Source organism: Alexandromys fortis, unplaced genomic scaffold (assembly GCF_014885135.2).
Source record: "Alexandromys fortis isolate MF-2015 unplaced genomic scaffold, M_Fortis_MF-2015_v1.1 scaffold_40, whole genome shotgun sequence".
Classification (NCBI taxonomy): Eukaryota; Metazoa; Chordata; class Mammalia; order Rodentia; family Cricetidae; genus Alexandromys; species Alexandromys fortis.
This window is the reverse complement of record NW_026067966.1, coordinates 1688831-1705096: the sequence shown is the minus strand read 5'-3', so window position 1 is coordinate 1705096 and position 16266 is coordinate 1688831. Positions and strand designations below refer to the sequence as shown.

The 16266-nt window shown below is 39.9% G+C and overlaps 1 protein-coding gene across 14 annotated transcripts in view; it reads left to right on the top strand.

The window, feature by feature from the left end:
* The window catches only part of Trip12 (thyroid hormone receptor interactor 12), a 119713-nt gene extending 109112 nt beyond the window's left edge, over nucleotides 1–10601 (top strand). For all 14 annotated transcript variants that reach the window (XM_050154293.1, XM_050154305.1, XM_050154304.1 and 11 more), the window contains 5 exons: nucleotides 3064–3228; nucleotides 5300–5413; nucleotides 5786–5880; nucleotides 6159–6262; nucleotides 6890–10601. In XM_050154293.1, coding sequence (XP_050010250.1) covers nucleotides 3064–3228; nucleotides 5300–5413; nucleotides 5786–5880; nucleotides 6159–6262; nucleotides 6890–7086 — 675 coding nt within the window. In that variant the 3' untranslated portion in view covers nucleotides 7087–10601. The remainder of the gene's footprint in view (nucleotides 1–3063; nucleotides 3229–5299; nucleotides 5414–5785; nucleotides 5881–6158; nucleotides 6263–6889) is intronic.
* The last annotated feature ends 5665 nt before the right edge of the window (nucleotides 10602–16266 follow it).

Here is a 16266-nt window from a genome sequence, read left to right as displayed (position 1 = left end):
ACTATACAGCTCAATAGTAAAGCACTTAAAATAGCATGTGTGAGGTGCTAGGCTCACTATACAGTATTATTAATAAAGAAAAGATTCATAGATGTCTAAGGTTTCTGTTTCGTCTCATAATCTTGATCCTCTATCATTATTGTGTTTTTAAATGTATATATTATCAGCTCATTTAGGCTAATCTGTGATTATATGTATGGGTATTGAATATCAGAAGAAAACAGGTTGTATTTTGTAAAACAACATGGTGCAGTAGCTTCTGTTTGTGTAGGTTTAACCAACTGTCATTTCATAGCTTATTTATTTGTATTAATGTGTATGTATGACTGACTGTATGTAAGTTTATATACTGCATGAGTGCCTGGTTCCTAAAGAGATCAGAAGACGGCATCAGGTCTGTGAGCCATCATATGGATTTTAGGTCCCCTCTAAGATCAGCCACCAGTAAAGTTAACAGCTATCTTTCTAGCACTTTAAGATTATTTAAGGTAAGACTAGCAAGCTAATAAAAGACAGTGTTGCACCTTGGTGGGGTACATACAGTAGAGACTGGAAGATAATTTGGAAGGGTATTCATTTTATCTCCCAGTTGTGTTTATGAGGAGACAGTGTTTAAAGGTGCTGTAACAGTTATTAGTATTAATTGTCAGCACCTAGGAGACAAGCCTCTGGGCATACCCATGTGGAATTATTTAGATTGAGTCTAGCCTCTGGCGGTGTATCCGCATTGAGTTTTTTGATTATGTTAATTGATATAGAAAGACTAGCTTGCAGTGGATAGCTCTGTGAGGTTGTGTAAGAGTAGGGAAAGTGAGCTGAGCATCTATGTTAATCTGTTGAGCTCTGTTTGTGACTGTGGCTGTGATATGAACAGTTCTCTCAAGCTCTTACCACTGTGATTGTCCTGGCACAGGCTGTAGCTTGCTATAAACCCTGTCTCATTTAAGTTGGATTTCTCAATCATTTATCACAGCAACAGAAAAGAAACTAAGACACAATTTAGGTCTTTTTTTTTTTAATTATTTCTGTCTAAAAATTAATCTTATGTTTAGAATTTGGTCTGAAGAGACGGCTCAGCAGTTACTACTCTTCTCAAGGGTATCTAGGTTCGATTCTCATACCTACTTGGTGTAAGTCACAGTCATCTGTAACTCTAGTTCTAGGGATCTGACAGTTTTCTTAACTGGACACACAATGTACATGTGGGTGCATATTCTGACAAAGACATTCAAACACAAAAATAAATGGATAAATGATATTATTATCAAGAAGTTGTTTAGAATTGCATAGGTTTGTACTGAATAACTACAAGATTTTTGTTGTGTTTGCTTAGTCCAGAGATGTACCTTGGATATCTTCCTCAATCATTCTCCACCTGATGTTTTGGGATACATCCTTCATTGTGCCTAAATTTCACTGGTTGACTAGACTAGCTGTCCATTGAACTTCAGGGGTGATTCCTTATTCTTATCCAAAGGTTTGCAGACACTAGTACTTTAAACTTCTGTCACATTATTTAGCATGTATTACATACAAAATGGGAAAAAAGGAAAGGAGATAAAAGTTGTAGCATGTTTTGATTACCTCACATATACACAATCTTGTAAGATGTATGTACAGTTGGTATCCTAACTTTATGTAAATGTACTATGTAGCCAAGGATTACTTTGAGTTTCTGATCCTCCTGTCTCTGAATCCCAAATGCTGGAATTAAAGGTGTTTGTCACAATGTCAGGTTATGTAGTACTGACAGGTAAGCCATAAACAGCTGAGGTACATCCCTGGCACACTGTCCCCTTGTCTTATAAAACATACAAATGGGACACATTTTTCTGGCTCAGATTTGACCACACCTGCCACTTAAAGTCTGCAAGGCGAGCACTCTACTACTGAGCTAGACCTTTAGACCCTTGACTTGGTAGGTTAAATTCTCACAAGATAATTGGGAATATATTAAGTCTAATCTAGTATATAAGCCAGAGAAACTAACAGTCAGTCTTTAAACATGTTCTGAATGTTATACATGACTATGTAATTGGGGTAGACAGTTGGGATCACTTTGATCTGTGACAGGCTGTTTAGAGACAGGCTTATTTTATTTTTTACATAGGTTTCTTAAGGATTTTTTCAAATGCATTATTGTACTTTACACATTTTTACCTTTCCCCGACTCCATTAACTTTCTTCCCCCAAGGTAGTATCCTTTCTGTTGTTGTATTGTATGTATCTGCATGGGTAGATTTCTCCTGAGAGCAAACTCCTCCAGTATTTCCTGTGTTCCTCTCTCTTGACTTTTCTTCCATTTCCTCCTCACTTGTTTCCCATAATCCCGTCTGCTTTAATGAAGGGTAGTTCGAGAACTTCCTAATGAATCAGCATTAATTAAATGTCTTTATTTTTAGTACTTAAATTTTTGTGTTTGTCATTGAACCTTAATGCTGTTAAAAAAAAAAAGGCATTTTATGTAGCCCTTTCAAGTTGTAAGCATTTTTAAAAATCTTCTGGGTTTGATGTGATGTGGCTCAGCTTTCTTGGAAGCCACCCATTCCAACTATACAAAGCTGTGCTGTGCTTTGGGGACAGGAAGTGAACATCTCCAGGGTGTGCTTTACACTTGAGCCTTGTAGGGGAGGGGAAAAGTTTATTACACTGTCAGTAATTTTACAAATTTTATATATTCATGGGTATATAGTTAGGCTTATAAATAATGGCCTAGAATAAAGAAAAGTGTTTTTTTTTTTTCTTTTTTGTTTAACATTTAACAAAAATGTGTAAAGACTTTCTCTAATATGTGATTTGAATGTGCTTCCAGGGAGAAATTACTTCTCAGTATGGAAAATAACCCCAGCAATCTTGTTTCTCTCCACAAAAATAATTGCATTGATACTGAGGTGTTTAAAATGATTTCCTTTGTGATCCCAGCGGCTTGTTTAATGTAGTATGTGACCAAAAATTTAATCAGAAACTAAAGGAACCATCAATTATTACAGTGTTACGTCTTATTTTTGTGAATACAATATAATTTTGCATGAATTTTTGTGCTCTTCCTCTCTGCATTGAAAGACTAAAGAGAGTCTACAGTATGCTTTGGAAACTCTCACAATGAATGGCTGCTCAGTGGAAGATCTGGGACTGGACTTTACACTGCCGGGATTTCCCAACATTGAACTGAAGAAAGGAGGGAAGGATATACCAGTCACTATCCACAATTTAGAGGACTACCTAAGAGTATGTATTGTCTTTTTTCTGTGGGTCATGGGCCATAGGAGTTTGTCTGCTGTGTTTCTATGAAGAGGTGTGTTAGGGTTGGTGGAATTTGATCTCTTAGCTTCTGCCTGTGTGGACCTTTGCTAAAGACCTTGTACACCACTGGAACCATTCTTGGAGGCCCTTTTATTTTAGCCTTTGTAAGCTTCTGTTTACTTTGTAGAGAACACACAAATGTTTTATGCTAAAACAACAACAAAGAAACCATAAGAAGTTAGCTTCCTCCACACTTTGAAAATAGTAGACACAAAAGTCTAAACATAAAAGGGGAGACCTGTAGATAGATAGACTTTGTGGATCATTGAAACACAGTCTTCCACCCAGTCTCATAATCTGCTACCGAAAACTGCATATTGAGTAGGTCCAGCATAGTCCACTTTTATGATGACCCTCAACATTGTGAACTCTGTCTGCTGCTTACCCCAATGGTGACTTAGAGAAAAGTGACCTTAAATTTTATCCTGTGTTACCTCTAAGGACACAGTGGATTTCCTTAGCTGTTATTCACCCATCAAAGGCTCCATAATGATGGAGCAGCATTGTATAGATAGATGCCACTTATCTTCTCTCAGCCTGGGAAGAAGCTCTAGAGCTGAAAGGTTGTATTTCATATCCCTTTACTCTGCAGAAAACATGTCTGTAAAAAGCTTACCAGTTTTTTCTTGGTGCCTCATGCATCTTACATTGGCCTGTCTTTAAGCCTGATTTTGAATACTGTGCATTACACTGCATTTTTCTCTTGTAAGAGAAGATATCAGCAAAAAGAAGTTATCACTTGTTTGAGCTACATTTCTGTCCCTGTTTTAAGCCTTGGCAGAATTGCTTTTAAAATACTGATATAGGCACACATACCCACACTTAATGCCTTTGTTGGGCTCACCCCAAAGGTATTTACAACTGTAGACTTAAGGTTGCTAAATGTATGAGAAACTATTTCTTGTTGCATGCAAAAATTGCAGACTGTATTTTTCCATTTAGCGGCGTTTAAAAGTTTACTTGGGTTTATACCTGACACGGGCTATAAAGAACATTGGATTCAAGCTAGAGTACTCATTTTTGAAACCTTGACCTTACTTAAAATCTTGTGTGGGACTGTAGAGTCTCCGAAAAACTTTAACTCTAGTTTCTTTATTTTCTTTAAAAAGAGGATAATATCCAAGATCCTTGACTTCCCAACAGCCCTGTGACTCAAGTAATTTTTTTTTAAAATAACTAATCAGGTATCTTCTTGTATTATCTGTTTCTTCCATCTATGGGGAAGCTGTGTTTCCAGCTTACTAACAAATAATGTACAAACTTCTATATCCTTGCTTTCCTAAAAATACTTTGTAACTGTTAGTTGAATGTTCTGTGTACCAGTAAATTAATCAGGGCCACTGGGAGCTGAGTAAATTTAGGGCTGCTTTTTCTTAATCTCAATTTTGTTCTCCTGAATATCCAAGCTGTATCTGTTTCTAAGAAGAGGCACAGGGGCTGGAGAGATGGCTCAGAGGTTAAGAGCACTGACTGCTCTTCCAAAGGTCCTGAGTTCAATTCCCAGCAACCACATGGTGGCCCACAACCATCTGTAATGAGATCTGGGGCCCTCTTCAGGCCTGCAGGTATACATGTAAGCAGAACACTGTATATTTAATAAATAAATAAATCTTAAAAAAAAGAATTTTTAAAAAAAAAAAAAAAAAAAGAAGAAGAGGCACACACTGCAGAGGATGGTTCTCAGGACTTGACAATTTAAAAGTCAACACTCCACATTAAAAGTGTGGCTGGTTGCTAATTAAGAATTTTGAAATGTTAATCTTTAATTTCAGTAACATTTTAACCTTTTGGAACATTGTCTTTGGCTTCTGGTAAAACAACGTGATTCTCTTCTGGAGGGAGAGCTTGGGATTAAAGGCATGCACCGCCGCCACCACCTGAGTTTATTTTTGTGTATTTTTTTTAAGTTGATTCTAGAAGGTTATTTACTATACTTTATCACATATTATATTGATTTGGAATTTTGTGGAGTTTTAAAAGTGTCTTCTTTTTGCAGTTGGTGATATTCTGGGCACTAAATGAAGGTGTTTCTAGGCAATTTGACTCCTTCAGAGATGGATTTGAATCAGTTTTCCCACTCAGTCATCTTCAGTACTTCTACCCAGAAGAAGTGAGTAGCTCACATCTAAATGACATTCATTTCTGCCTGTAATATTGTAGCAGAATAGTTTACCTTATTGCTTCAAACCCTACCATTCTACAGCATTTTGGAGTAAGGGCTTGGAGTTTTGGGAAAAGCTAACGAAATTTTCTGATTAAGGAAATTTGTTAAATAAGGGTGTTCTAGAAGTCTGGGAGTGGGGAGATAGGATCCTTGTGTGAAAGGAAAGTACAGCAGCAGCATTCTCGTCCAGGCCACCCTGCTGCTCAGTGTGAAAGGGACTTGACAGAGCAGCACCCTGGAAGCCATGTCCTTAGCTACTTGTCACCCAAGCATGCAGTTGTTTCTTTACTAATTCTCTTTCCTTATTTCATCTCAAAGCTGGATCAGCTCCTGTGCGGCAGTAAAGCAGACACCTGGGATGCAAAGACATTGATGGAATGTTGTAGGCCTGATCATGGCTATACTCATGACAGGTAAGTGTGGGATCTGCCTGTTCAGTTAATAGTTAGGGATTTAGAGGGAGAGGGATCAACTCATCAGTTTGTGGGAAGTTTTTTTCTAAAATTGAGTTTTGCTCAAGTTGTTCCATTAGGATTTCAATTATGTTGACAAAATAAACTTTTAAAGTATGTTATAATGAGAGTTCATATGTAACTATATCTGAAAATAGATATCAATAATTATAAGTAAGGCTGGGTATATTGACATAGTGTTTTAACACAAAATAATTCTGTTCTACTTTTTGTTTTAGTCGAGCTGTGAAGTTCTTGTTTGAGATTCTCAGTAGTTTTGATAATGAACAGCAGAGATTGTTTCTCCAGTTTGTGACTGGTAGCCCACGATTGCCAGTTGGAGGTGGGTAGTGTCTGTGCTTAGCCTTAATTCTGTGAGTAAAAAAACATCATTTGTCTTTAGAGCTAGTCCATTACTTGGAGTATAGTATCTCCTAGTTATTATAATACTATTATGTTCCTAAGCTGCCAGCCTATCTGCTTAGGAGTATGAAGAAACACTGGCAAGGAAATTCAGAGACTGCTTTAAACATACATAATCGCTAATACACAGGAATGTTGCTTAGATGAAGTTCTAGACTGTTTGCAGATTTTAAATTCTTTGTTGATTCAGATAAGAATACATTCTGGAAATAAAAATTGAACGAGTCTGCTTTGTTTGGATTTTTCAGTTTTTATTTTCTATATGGGTGTTTTGCTTGTCAAGTATTTCTGAGGCCAGAAGAGAGTGTTGGATCCTCCTTGGACTCAAGTTAGAGATGTCTGTTAGCCACCCTGTATGTATTGGCAAGTGAGCGTGATTCTTCTGGAAGAGTGGCTAATTCTCTTAGTCAGTGAGCCATCATTAGCCAGGAGAGAGGAGTACTTTGTGTGGGAGTTTAACACTAGAACAAAGCAGTGATATGTCTTGTGATAGTGGTGACTTTTTAATAAAATTAACCAAATTTCTGGAACTCTTCCTCTTAACTAGGGTTCCGGAGTTTAAATCCACCTCTGACAATTGTGCGGAAGACATTTGAATCAACAGAAAACCCAGATGACTTCTTACCCTCTGTAATGACTTGTGTGAACTATCTTAAGTTGCCGGACTACTCGAGCATTGAGATAATGCGTGACAAACTGTTGATAGCAGCAAGAGAAGGCCAACAGTCGTTCCATCTTTCCTGATCACAACAAGAAATCAGTGTCTGCCTGTTACAGCAAAAGAAAAAATTCATGATTTCTTTTCTATGTGTCACCTGAGTCAAGGAAACATGTTTCTCCTTCTTGTTGTAGGAAAACGGCTTGCAGATTATAATTCATAATGGCCCCGTGGACTTAAAGTGATCAGGCCCTAAAACGTTGTTGTGATGAGGTTTCTTTAGCAAGTTCTTGTTTAAATTATCATTTATTTGATGAGTGAAGTTTTTAACTTGCTTTGCTGTGTGAAATTTCAAAGGGATGTTTTTTCAGGCTGGAACAATAAAAATGTCACTGTGCAGTTTAATTCTGGGCTGTGTGTATCCATCTAGCTAAGTTTGCAGTTTGTTTCTTCCAAAGACAACTCGTGTACATAAGTACAGACATTAAACTCTTGTGGATTTAACAACTCTAGTTTAGTAAATGGGTTCTGTGTGCTTTCCACCTCTCTAATTTTCTTTTCCTACTTCATTGCTGCCTCTGCAGTTCATACACATTTGTATTTTCTTTTTTTAAATAATACAACATGAATAGTTAAGACATTTTCATTAGCCCTGGGCCTTGTCATACTCAGCTCTTTCAAATTAAAATACAATTTGAAATTCATTGAATTGAAATAATATTCTCAATATAATTCAGCCTTTGTAACTAGCTAGGTAGGAGGCAGGCTTTTCTTATAGCTTAGGTTATAGTTACAGCACCTCCTGGCTTTTTGCCAAGTGACACTAGGTCTGTCTGTTTACATGATGTTTCCTTCACTCTGGTAAGGAGGCAAGAAAGTGCATTCATTTTTCTGTGTAGGTTAAAGGTCCACAGCTTGGACTGGCCAGCATTTATCCTATTGCCAGACCATTTTAAAATGATAGAAAGTTTCATTCCGTGTTGGAGTTTTAAAAGATTTTTTTCCTTCCCTTACTCCTGTTTTAAATTTCTGTTCTCAGTCTCTATTTTCCTCTCGTCTTCTCCCAGCGTTAATTGCAGACGAACTGTTCAGCCTTTGTCTCCACACAGATCAAAGCACCTGTAAACAATGCTGTCCATTTGTTTGTGTGCTCATTTCTCAGATCTGCAATAATCCATCAGGTTAATGTTTTTACCTAAAAATAAAATAATTTTGCTTCACTGTTTCTGTTTATAGTTCTGTGCTGTATACATGCCCACCTGTCTTAAAATAAGCACTTAGAGTGTGAGTAAGTCATTGTGTGGCCACAAGTCCAGCTGTGGTGGTTCTGTTTACAGCTTCTTGAACACAAAATGTGGAAAGAAAATGGGAGCTGATCCATTCCTTCCTAAGGCTCAAATGAAGACTAATAAATTTGAACTCTGCCATCATCTCCTTCAAAATGAAATGCACCATCTTTTTCTTTCCTCTCTCTCTCTCTCTCTCTCTCTCTCTCTCTCTCTCTCTCTCTCTCTCTCTNTTCTCTCTCTCTCTCTCTCTCTCTCTCTCTCTCTCTCTCTCTCTCTCTCTCTCTCTTTCTTTCTTTCTTTCTTTCTTTCTAGAAAACTAAACTTTGAAGAAACTAATTGTGCTGACTGTATTGATACAGAGCCCTCTTCTTTATCCCATTGCCCCAAAGGAAGGTAGTGGCTTAGTTTACTGCTGTGGTGACTGTCATTCTACACTGACCTTGCCTTATATGTGGAAACACCCCCTGCTGACAGAAATCTCTTGACAGTTTGCCCAGTGTGGAGGAATTGAAGCCAGAAGCTTCTCTGCTCACAGAGACTTCTAAATGAGCAATGTTACCTGGAGAGGGGAAGGGAGTTGGGTTCTGCAGCTTCACCCTGTTGGCCAGAAGATCTGGGCCCTGTTGTCTCCATTTCTGGTGTTCTACATACTGAGCACAAAGTTTTTTTGTGTGAACATAGCATTTTGTTCCTCACTTTTTAAAGATCTGTTAAAATGTAGACATCTGTATAAAACAGTGATGTTTCATATTAAAATAATCTGTATTTGCATTTTACACCTGTGGTGCTGGCAGATTTGGCTTCGTTGATATCTTGCATCAGTTGAATGCTTATGATGGTTCTGACTGGAATATTTCAGAACCGGAAGTCACTGAAAAGCTTTCGATCGATCATCAATTTACTCTGTTCAGTACTTGGGACCTGTGGCTAATTTGGGGTCAGGAAGACTACATTTTAAAGCACTCTCAGCAGAGGCCTTAATTTTGCACACTAGGAAAATGTGCCCTTGGTTTGCTGTGCTCCAGTCATCTCTAAAGGTTTAATTCAGGAACCAGCAAGCACCACTGGCATACTTTATACACAGCCAAGTGCACTGTCAGGATGCTAACAACCTTTTCTTTGTCCTAGAAGGTAGAGGCCAAAGTGGCAGGTGCCGTAGCCCAGCCCAGCAAAAGCATATCCTATAGCTACCAACACTGGGAGAGCAGTAAGGGATTCTGCTCAGTCTGGCTGTAGTCAAGCTAGGCACACCTCATGAGGAAGGGGTACAGCCAATAGCTGTTCGAGAATGACTTGGGCACCTTATGCTGAAGGCCAAAGTCCAGAATACCAGCTTCTGCCTTTAACAGGCCGGTCATACCCACCCTCTTTCCTGCCTGGCACGGATCCTCCTGTCTCCACTCCTCCCAGCACTGTGCAGTCATGCCTGAGTTTTGGGGTTTGTTTTTTGTTATTGTTGTTTTGTTTTGTTTTATAATGTGGGTGCTGGTGACCCAAACTAGGTCCTCATGCTTATGACTCAAGCACGACCCACTGAACTATCTCCCTAGCCCATAACCAGCAAATTGAGTTTTTGGTGTTCTCCCTTGTTTTTTGATTTTTTTTTTTTTCCATTTCGTAACAGTAAGTATCAAGTTAAGGAAATAGGATGTTCACTATTATTCCAAGAAGCAAGCGTTAAAGACTGGTTGGGAGGAAATGTGTAAATGTGTATTAATATGCCTAGGGTTTCCTGAGGGCTTCTGGGTGTTCCATTAACAGAAATGGCCTCCGTTTGTTTCTTTCACACTTTGGTTTTCTGACCCATTTTTGTTTTCCCTGTTGTAATGCGAATATTGCTCTGTATGACTCTTTGAGAAGTGGTGGTATATAGGTGTCAATGGTATACAGCTTTGACATTGCTGTAGCTGGTATCCACAGTAAGGAGTAACCTGGTGACAGGTCACTGGAAAGTCCCAGTTACCCAAACAGTAATAGCGGGCAACTCATAGCACTTAACCACGTCGGAAAATTGGCATATGCCAAGAAGTTAAAATGGCAAGAAGAAATTCCTTAATGCTTACAGACTTGTTCAGTATCAAGGAGACATTCTTCAATAATGGAAGAGGGAGTTTTATTTTTACTACAAACGGACTCACAACCAAACTGATAAGCAACTGCTCATCTCTGTAAAGTGTTTTCTTTCTCTTTTGATCTGAAACATTTATATGAACTGCTGGAATAATGGGACTTCAGACTACAAATGTGTATGTAAAATTGCATCGATGCCCTGACTTCTTGATTATATTTTTAATAAACAGCGTTATCCTTCATGGTTAGTTTTGTTATATTATGTACAGCCAGAGGGTGCTTCCTGAAAGGTGGTGTGTGGAAGGTTTTTTGGAAAACTACTTCTGGTTAGTAACTTGGGAGTAGGCTGCCTAGAACACCTGCTGAGAGTGGAGCAAGGTGTTCACTGTTAAGGGACTCCTATGCATAGGTAAAGCCTCTGCCTTTGGAGTTGAAAAACACTTGACAATGTGCAGCGACATAGTCTTTTGATGACTGATATCCTGACTGGCTGTTCTACCCATGACAAATGTCCACATAAAGTCTACCTCTGAAACAAAAAGTGATCTGGGCTAGTAAACAGGATGTAAACACAAACTTGGGTATCGTCTTGGTATTACTGCCTAGCAGGGGAAGCACGTTTTCCTATAAAAAAAAGGCTGTCAAAAGTTGAGAGGTGCTGCTAAGTAACAGTTTGCAATGTGAAGCTATATTTCCAGCCCTGTTTGGGGGCTGGGGAGCAGCACGTCAAGGTTGAAATTGTTCTGGGAATTGGTATCTGAATGTTAAGTCACTTTGTAGATGGTTTAGTTTTAATTTTTGTTAGGTATATGTGTGTGGGTTTGTGCTCATGAGTCGTAGTTACTCAATAGGCCAGAGATGTCATCTTTCCCTGGAGCTGGAGTTAATAGGTGATTGTGAACTGCATGATGTGAGTGCTAGGAACCAGACGGTTCCACTGCGAGAGCGGTATGTGCTCTTAAATCTACCCAGCACGGACCTTTTAAATATTAATGGCAGTTGGTAGGCTAGTGTTCAATAGATAGCACAGTGTCCGTTTGCAGGCCACTGTTATTTAAGTGTACCAGGTGCAGAGTAGGGTGTGTGCAGCTGTGAAGGTCTCGTGCCCCTCTTTCTGGAAGCTTGTGCTGTTTCTTGCAAGAGTCTTGGCCAGATATGTAAACTTGAGGTTTATCCTTCTCCCAACTTATGTAAGAAAGATTGAGACGTCAGTGCTGGCTGAGTGGTACTCACCTTCCCATGTGGAACTCTGCAAGAGAACACCCCCCCCCCCGCCCCATGTATATTTAATCTTCAAAACTTTACCACTGGGATTGAAGGTAACGTTGATAGATGAGGTTAGATTAAAGGTGATGCTGAAGGCTTTAGCAGAGATCTATATATTGCTTTTTATAGCTGTTCATTGCCTGGGCTGATGTTGCTATAGTTTTCCTGGCCATCATGCCTCCTTCCCTGCTTTTCTCAAAATTTTGACAAAATGCCTGGCCAAAGCAACTTAGGAAGGATTTGTTTTGGTTCACAATTGAAGAAGAGCTATGGTGGGGCAGCAGCCTGAAGCAAGTGCAAGCAGGCTTCAGTAGAAAAGAAGCTCACACATTAGGCTGAGTATGCGACTCAAGTGTGCAGAGGCTGTGATTTCTATATAATACCGAGGGATTAATGCTCACCCCCAGCATTGCTGGGATGATTGAGGAAAGAAGATTAATTGCTCGTTGCTAATAGTGTTTTTTTTATTATTATTTTTTTTTTCACATTCTTCCCAAATGTTAGTTTTCTTGCCATACACATAGCCAGGTATACTGGTGTATTTTTACAGTCCTAGTGCTAGGAAGCCTTTGGTAGGATGATTTCAAGTTTGAGGTCAAATTTTGGGTTATCTAACAAGGACCTGTGTCAAAACCAGCATTAATCTATGCATGACAACACTGTAATTTTAAAGGTTATATTCTGACAAGATTTGCAAAGATTCTGTGCTCTGAAAGTTAATTGACACCAGTTAAGAGTGCTTGTGGAATATGAGCAAAGAGGTCAAGACCATAATGGGGACACCCACTGAAACAACTTATCCGAGCTAAAGGGAGCTCACCAACTCCAACCTGACAGGGAAGGAACCAGTATAGGACCAAACTAGTCCCTCTGAATGTGGGTGACAGTTGAATGGCTGGGGCAGACTGAGGGGACACTGGTAGTGGCACCAGGATTTATCCCTACTGCTTGTACTGGCTTTTTGGGAACCCATTCTCTTTGGATGATACCTTGCTCAGCCTAGATATAGTACCTAGGGCCTTGGACCTTCCTCAAAGCAGTGTACCTTACCCTCTTTTTTTTAAAAAATTTATTTATTATGTGTACAACATTCTGCTTCCCACACACCAGAAGAGGGCGCCAGATCTCATAGATGGTTGTGAGCCACCATGTGGTTGCTGGGAATTGAACTCAGGACCTCTGGAAGAGCAGTCAGTGCTCTTAACCTCTGAGCCATCTCTCCAGCCCTGCCTTACCCTCTTGGAGGAGTGGTAGGGGGGTGGTGGTGGGAAAGGCTGAGGGAATGGGAGGAGGAGAGGCAGTGGGAACTGGGATTAGTATGTAAAATGAAAAAAAAAATAGATTGTTTTCTTTTTAAAAAAAATTAAAAAGAGCCGGGCGGTGGTGGCACACGCCTTTAATCCCAGCACTCGGGAGGCAAAGACAGGCGGATCTCTGTGAGTTCGAGACCAGCCTGGTCTACAAGAGCTAGTTCCAGGACAGGCTCCAAAACCACAGAGAAACCCTGTCTTGGGAAAAAAAAAAATTAAAAAGAGTGCTTACAGAGTATGCACGAGGACCAGGGTTGGATTCTTGTTGGGGAATATTATTTTCAGGTGTGTGACTTTTGTTTATGCTGCATTTGTTTAACTGTGAAGCTGTGTTACTGTGCTTGTCTAAAACGCCTGAAGGTCTAATAAAGAGATGAACTGCTAATAGTGAGGCAGGAACGAGGATAGGCAGGGCTGGTAGGCAGAGAGTATAAATAGGAGAACCGAGACCAAAGAGAATGAAAAACCGAGAGAAGAAGGAAAAGAGGACTCTAGGGGTCAGCCACCCAGCCAGCCATGGAGTAGGAGTGAAAGTAAGGTTTACAAAAGTAAGAGAAAGGTAAAAGCCCAGAGGCAAAAGGTAGTGGGGATAATTTAAGATAGAAAAGCTGGCAAGAAACATGCTAAGCTAAAAATAAGCCTCTGTTTATGATTTATTTGGGAGATGGTTAGTGGGTTCCTCAAAAAAAAACAAAAGAAGGAGTGCCTGTCTGCCAGACAGGCCTGAAGGTTTCTGCAAGGGAGCACAGGCACCTTCAGCTTGTGCTGCAGGGTCTCCTGTGTTCAACTCGACCCCGCCCTACTCCCCACGTTAGCCCTTTTGTCCACGGTGCCCTTGGGCTACCAGGCAACCCTGTTTCAGTGCTGACGAGTTCCATCTGAATGGGTGAGTGTGTGCTATCCCGGGCAGCCTGTCCCAGAAGAGAGCACAACCCTCCCTCCCCCAGCTACTGCTGCAGGGGTGTCTGTGTTACACACAACCCAGCCCCATGCCCCAAGCCTGCCCTGTTGTCTGCAAGGTCCTTGGCTCAGGAACAGTTTCTTGCTCCTGCACAAAGGCTACCCACTCAGAGGGATGAGTGCCTGCCTGCCGGGCAGACCTGAAGTTCCCCGCAAGGGAGCGCGGGCACCTTCAGCTTGTGCTGCAGGGTCTCCTGTGTTTTACTCGACCCTGCTCTGCTCCCCACATTCGCCCTTTTGTCCGTTGTGTCCTTGGGCTACCAGGCGTCCCTCTTTCAGTGCTGAGGAGTTCCATCCAGACAGGAACAGTTTCTGCGTCTACACTGAAGAGATCCACCCAGAGAGTCAGTCATGGCAAAGACTGGACCAAGACACCAGGTCTCTCCTGGCTCCATTAGAAGGAAGAGATGGGCAGGCGCCAATGTAAGAATTCCTCCAACAACCGGAAAGGCAACATGACATCACCAGAATCCAGGGATCCCGAAGCAAGAAGAATTAAACACCCAAATCCAAAAGAAATAGAAGAAATCGACTTTAAACAGAACTATATGAAAATAATAGAGGACCTTAAACAGGAGGTGGAAAACTGCCTTAGAGATGACAAACAAAAAGGTAGGAGAAATGAATAAATCTCTCAAAGATATCCAAGAAAAACAAGAGAAACAAGAAAAAAGCAATCAAACAGGTAAGGGAAATGGTTCAAGACTTGAATAATGAAATGGAGGTAATGAAGAAAACACAAACCGCGGGCCAGCTGGATATGGAATTTCTGGGTAAATGAACAGGAACTACAGAGACAAGGATTACCCACAGAATACAAGAGAGAAGAAAGAATCTCAGACACTGAAAATACCATAGAGAAAATAAAAGCACTGATCCAAGAAAACAGCAAATCCAACAAATTCTCATCACAAAACATTCAGGAAATCTGGGACACAATAAAAAGACCAAACCTAAGAATAATAGGGGTAGAAGAAGGAGAAGAAGTACAGCTCAACGGTCCAGAAAATATATTTAATAAAATTATAGAAGAAAACTTTCCCAACCTAAAGAAAGATATTCCTGTGAAGGTTCAAGAATACAGAACACCGAATAGACTGGATCAAAAACAAAATCCCCTCACCATATAGTAATCAAAATACAAAACATGCAGAATAAAGAAAGAAAATTAAGAGCTGCAAAGAAAAAAGGTCAAGTTACTTATAAAGGGAAACCTATCACTCACACCTGCCTGACTTCTCTATGGAAACCATGAAAGCCAGAAGGTCCTGGATAGATGTACTGCAGAAACTAAGAGAACATGGATGCAAGCCCAGACTACTATACCCAGCCAAGCTTTCATTCATTATAAATGGAGAAAACAAAAATTTCCAGGATGAAAACAAATTTAAACAATACATAGCCACAAATCCAGCCTTACAGAAAGTAATAGAAGAAAAATCACAAACCAAGGAGTCCAACAATGACCACAATAACTCAGACCCTTCACCAGCACAACTCGAAGAAGGGAAACACACAAACTCTACTACCAAAAAAAAAATTACAGGAGTAAACAACCACTGGTCATTAATATTATTTAATATCAATGGACTCAACTCACCTATTAAAAGGCACAGGCTAAGAGATTGGATACGAAAACAGGATCCAACATTCTGCTGTTTACAAGAAACACACCTCAACCACAAAGACAGACATCTACTCAGAGTAAAGGGCTGGGAAAGGGTTTATCAAGCAAATGGACCTAAGAAACAAGCAGGTGTGGCCATACTAATTTCTAACAAAGTTGACTTCAAACTTATATCAATCAGAAGAGATGGAGAGGGACATTTTATACTCATGTCAGGAACAATTCATCAGGATGAAGTCTCAATCTTGAATATCTATGCCCCTAATATAAAAGCACCCACGCACGTAAAAGAAACATTACTAAAACTCAAGGCAGTCATCAAACAACACATACTAATAGTAGGAGACTTCAACACTCCTCTCTCACCAATGGACAGGTCAATCAGACAGAAACCTAACAGGGAAATTAGAGAATTAATGGAGGTAATGAATCAAATGGACTTAACAGACATCTATAGAATATTCCACCCAAATAGGAAAGAATATACCTTCTTCTCTGCAGCTCATGGAACCTTCTCTAAAATTGACCACATACTTGGTAACAAAGTAAATTTCCTCAGTTATAAAAAAATATTAGTAACCACTTGTGTCTTATCAGATCACCATGGATTAAAATTAGAATTCAACAACAATGCTACCCCCAGAAAGCCTACAAACTCATGGAAACTGAACAGTCAACTACTGAACCACACCTGGATTAAGGAAGAAATAAAGAAAGAAATCAAAGTCTTCCTTGAATTCAATG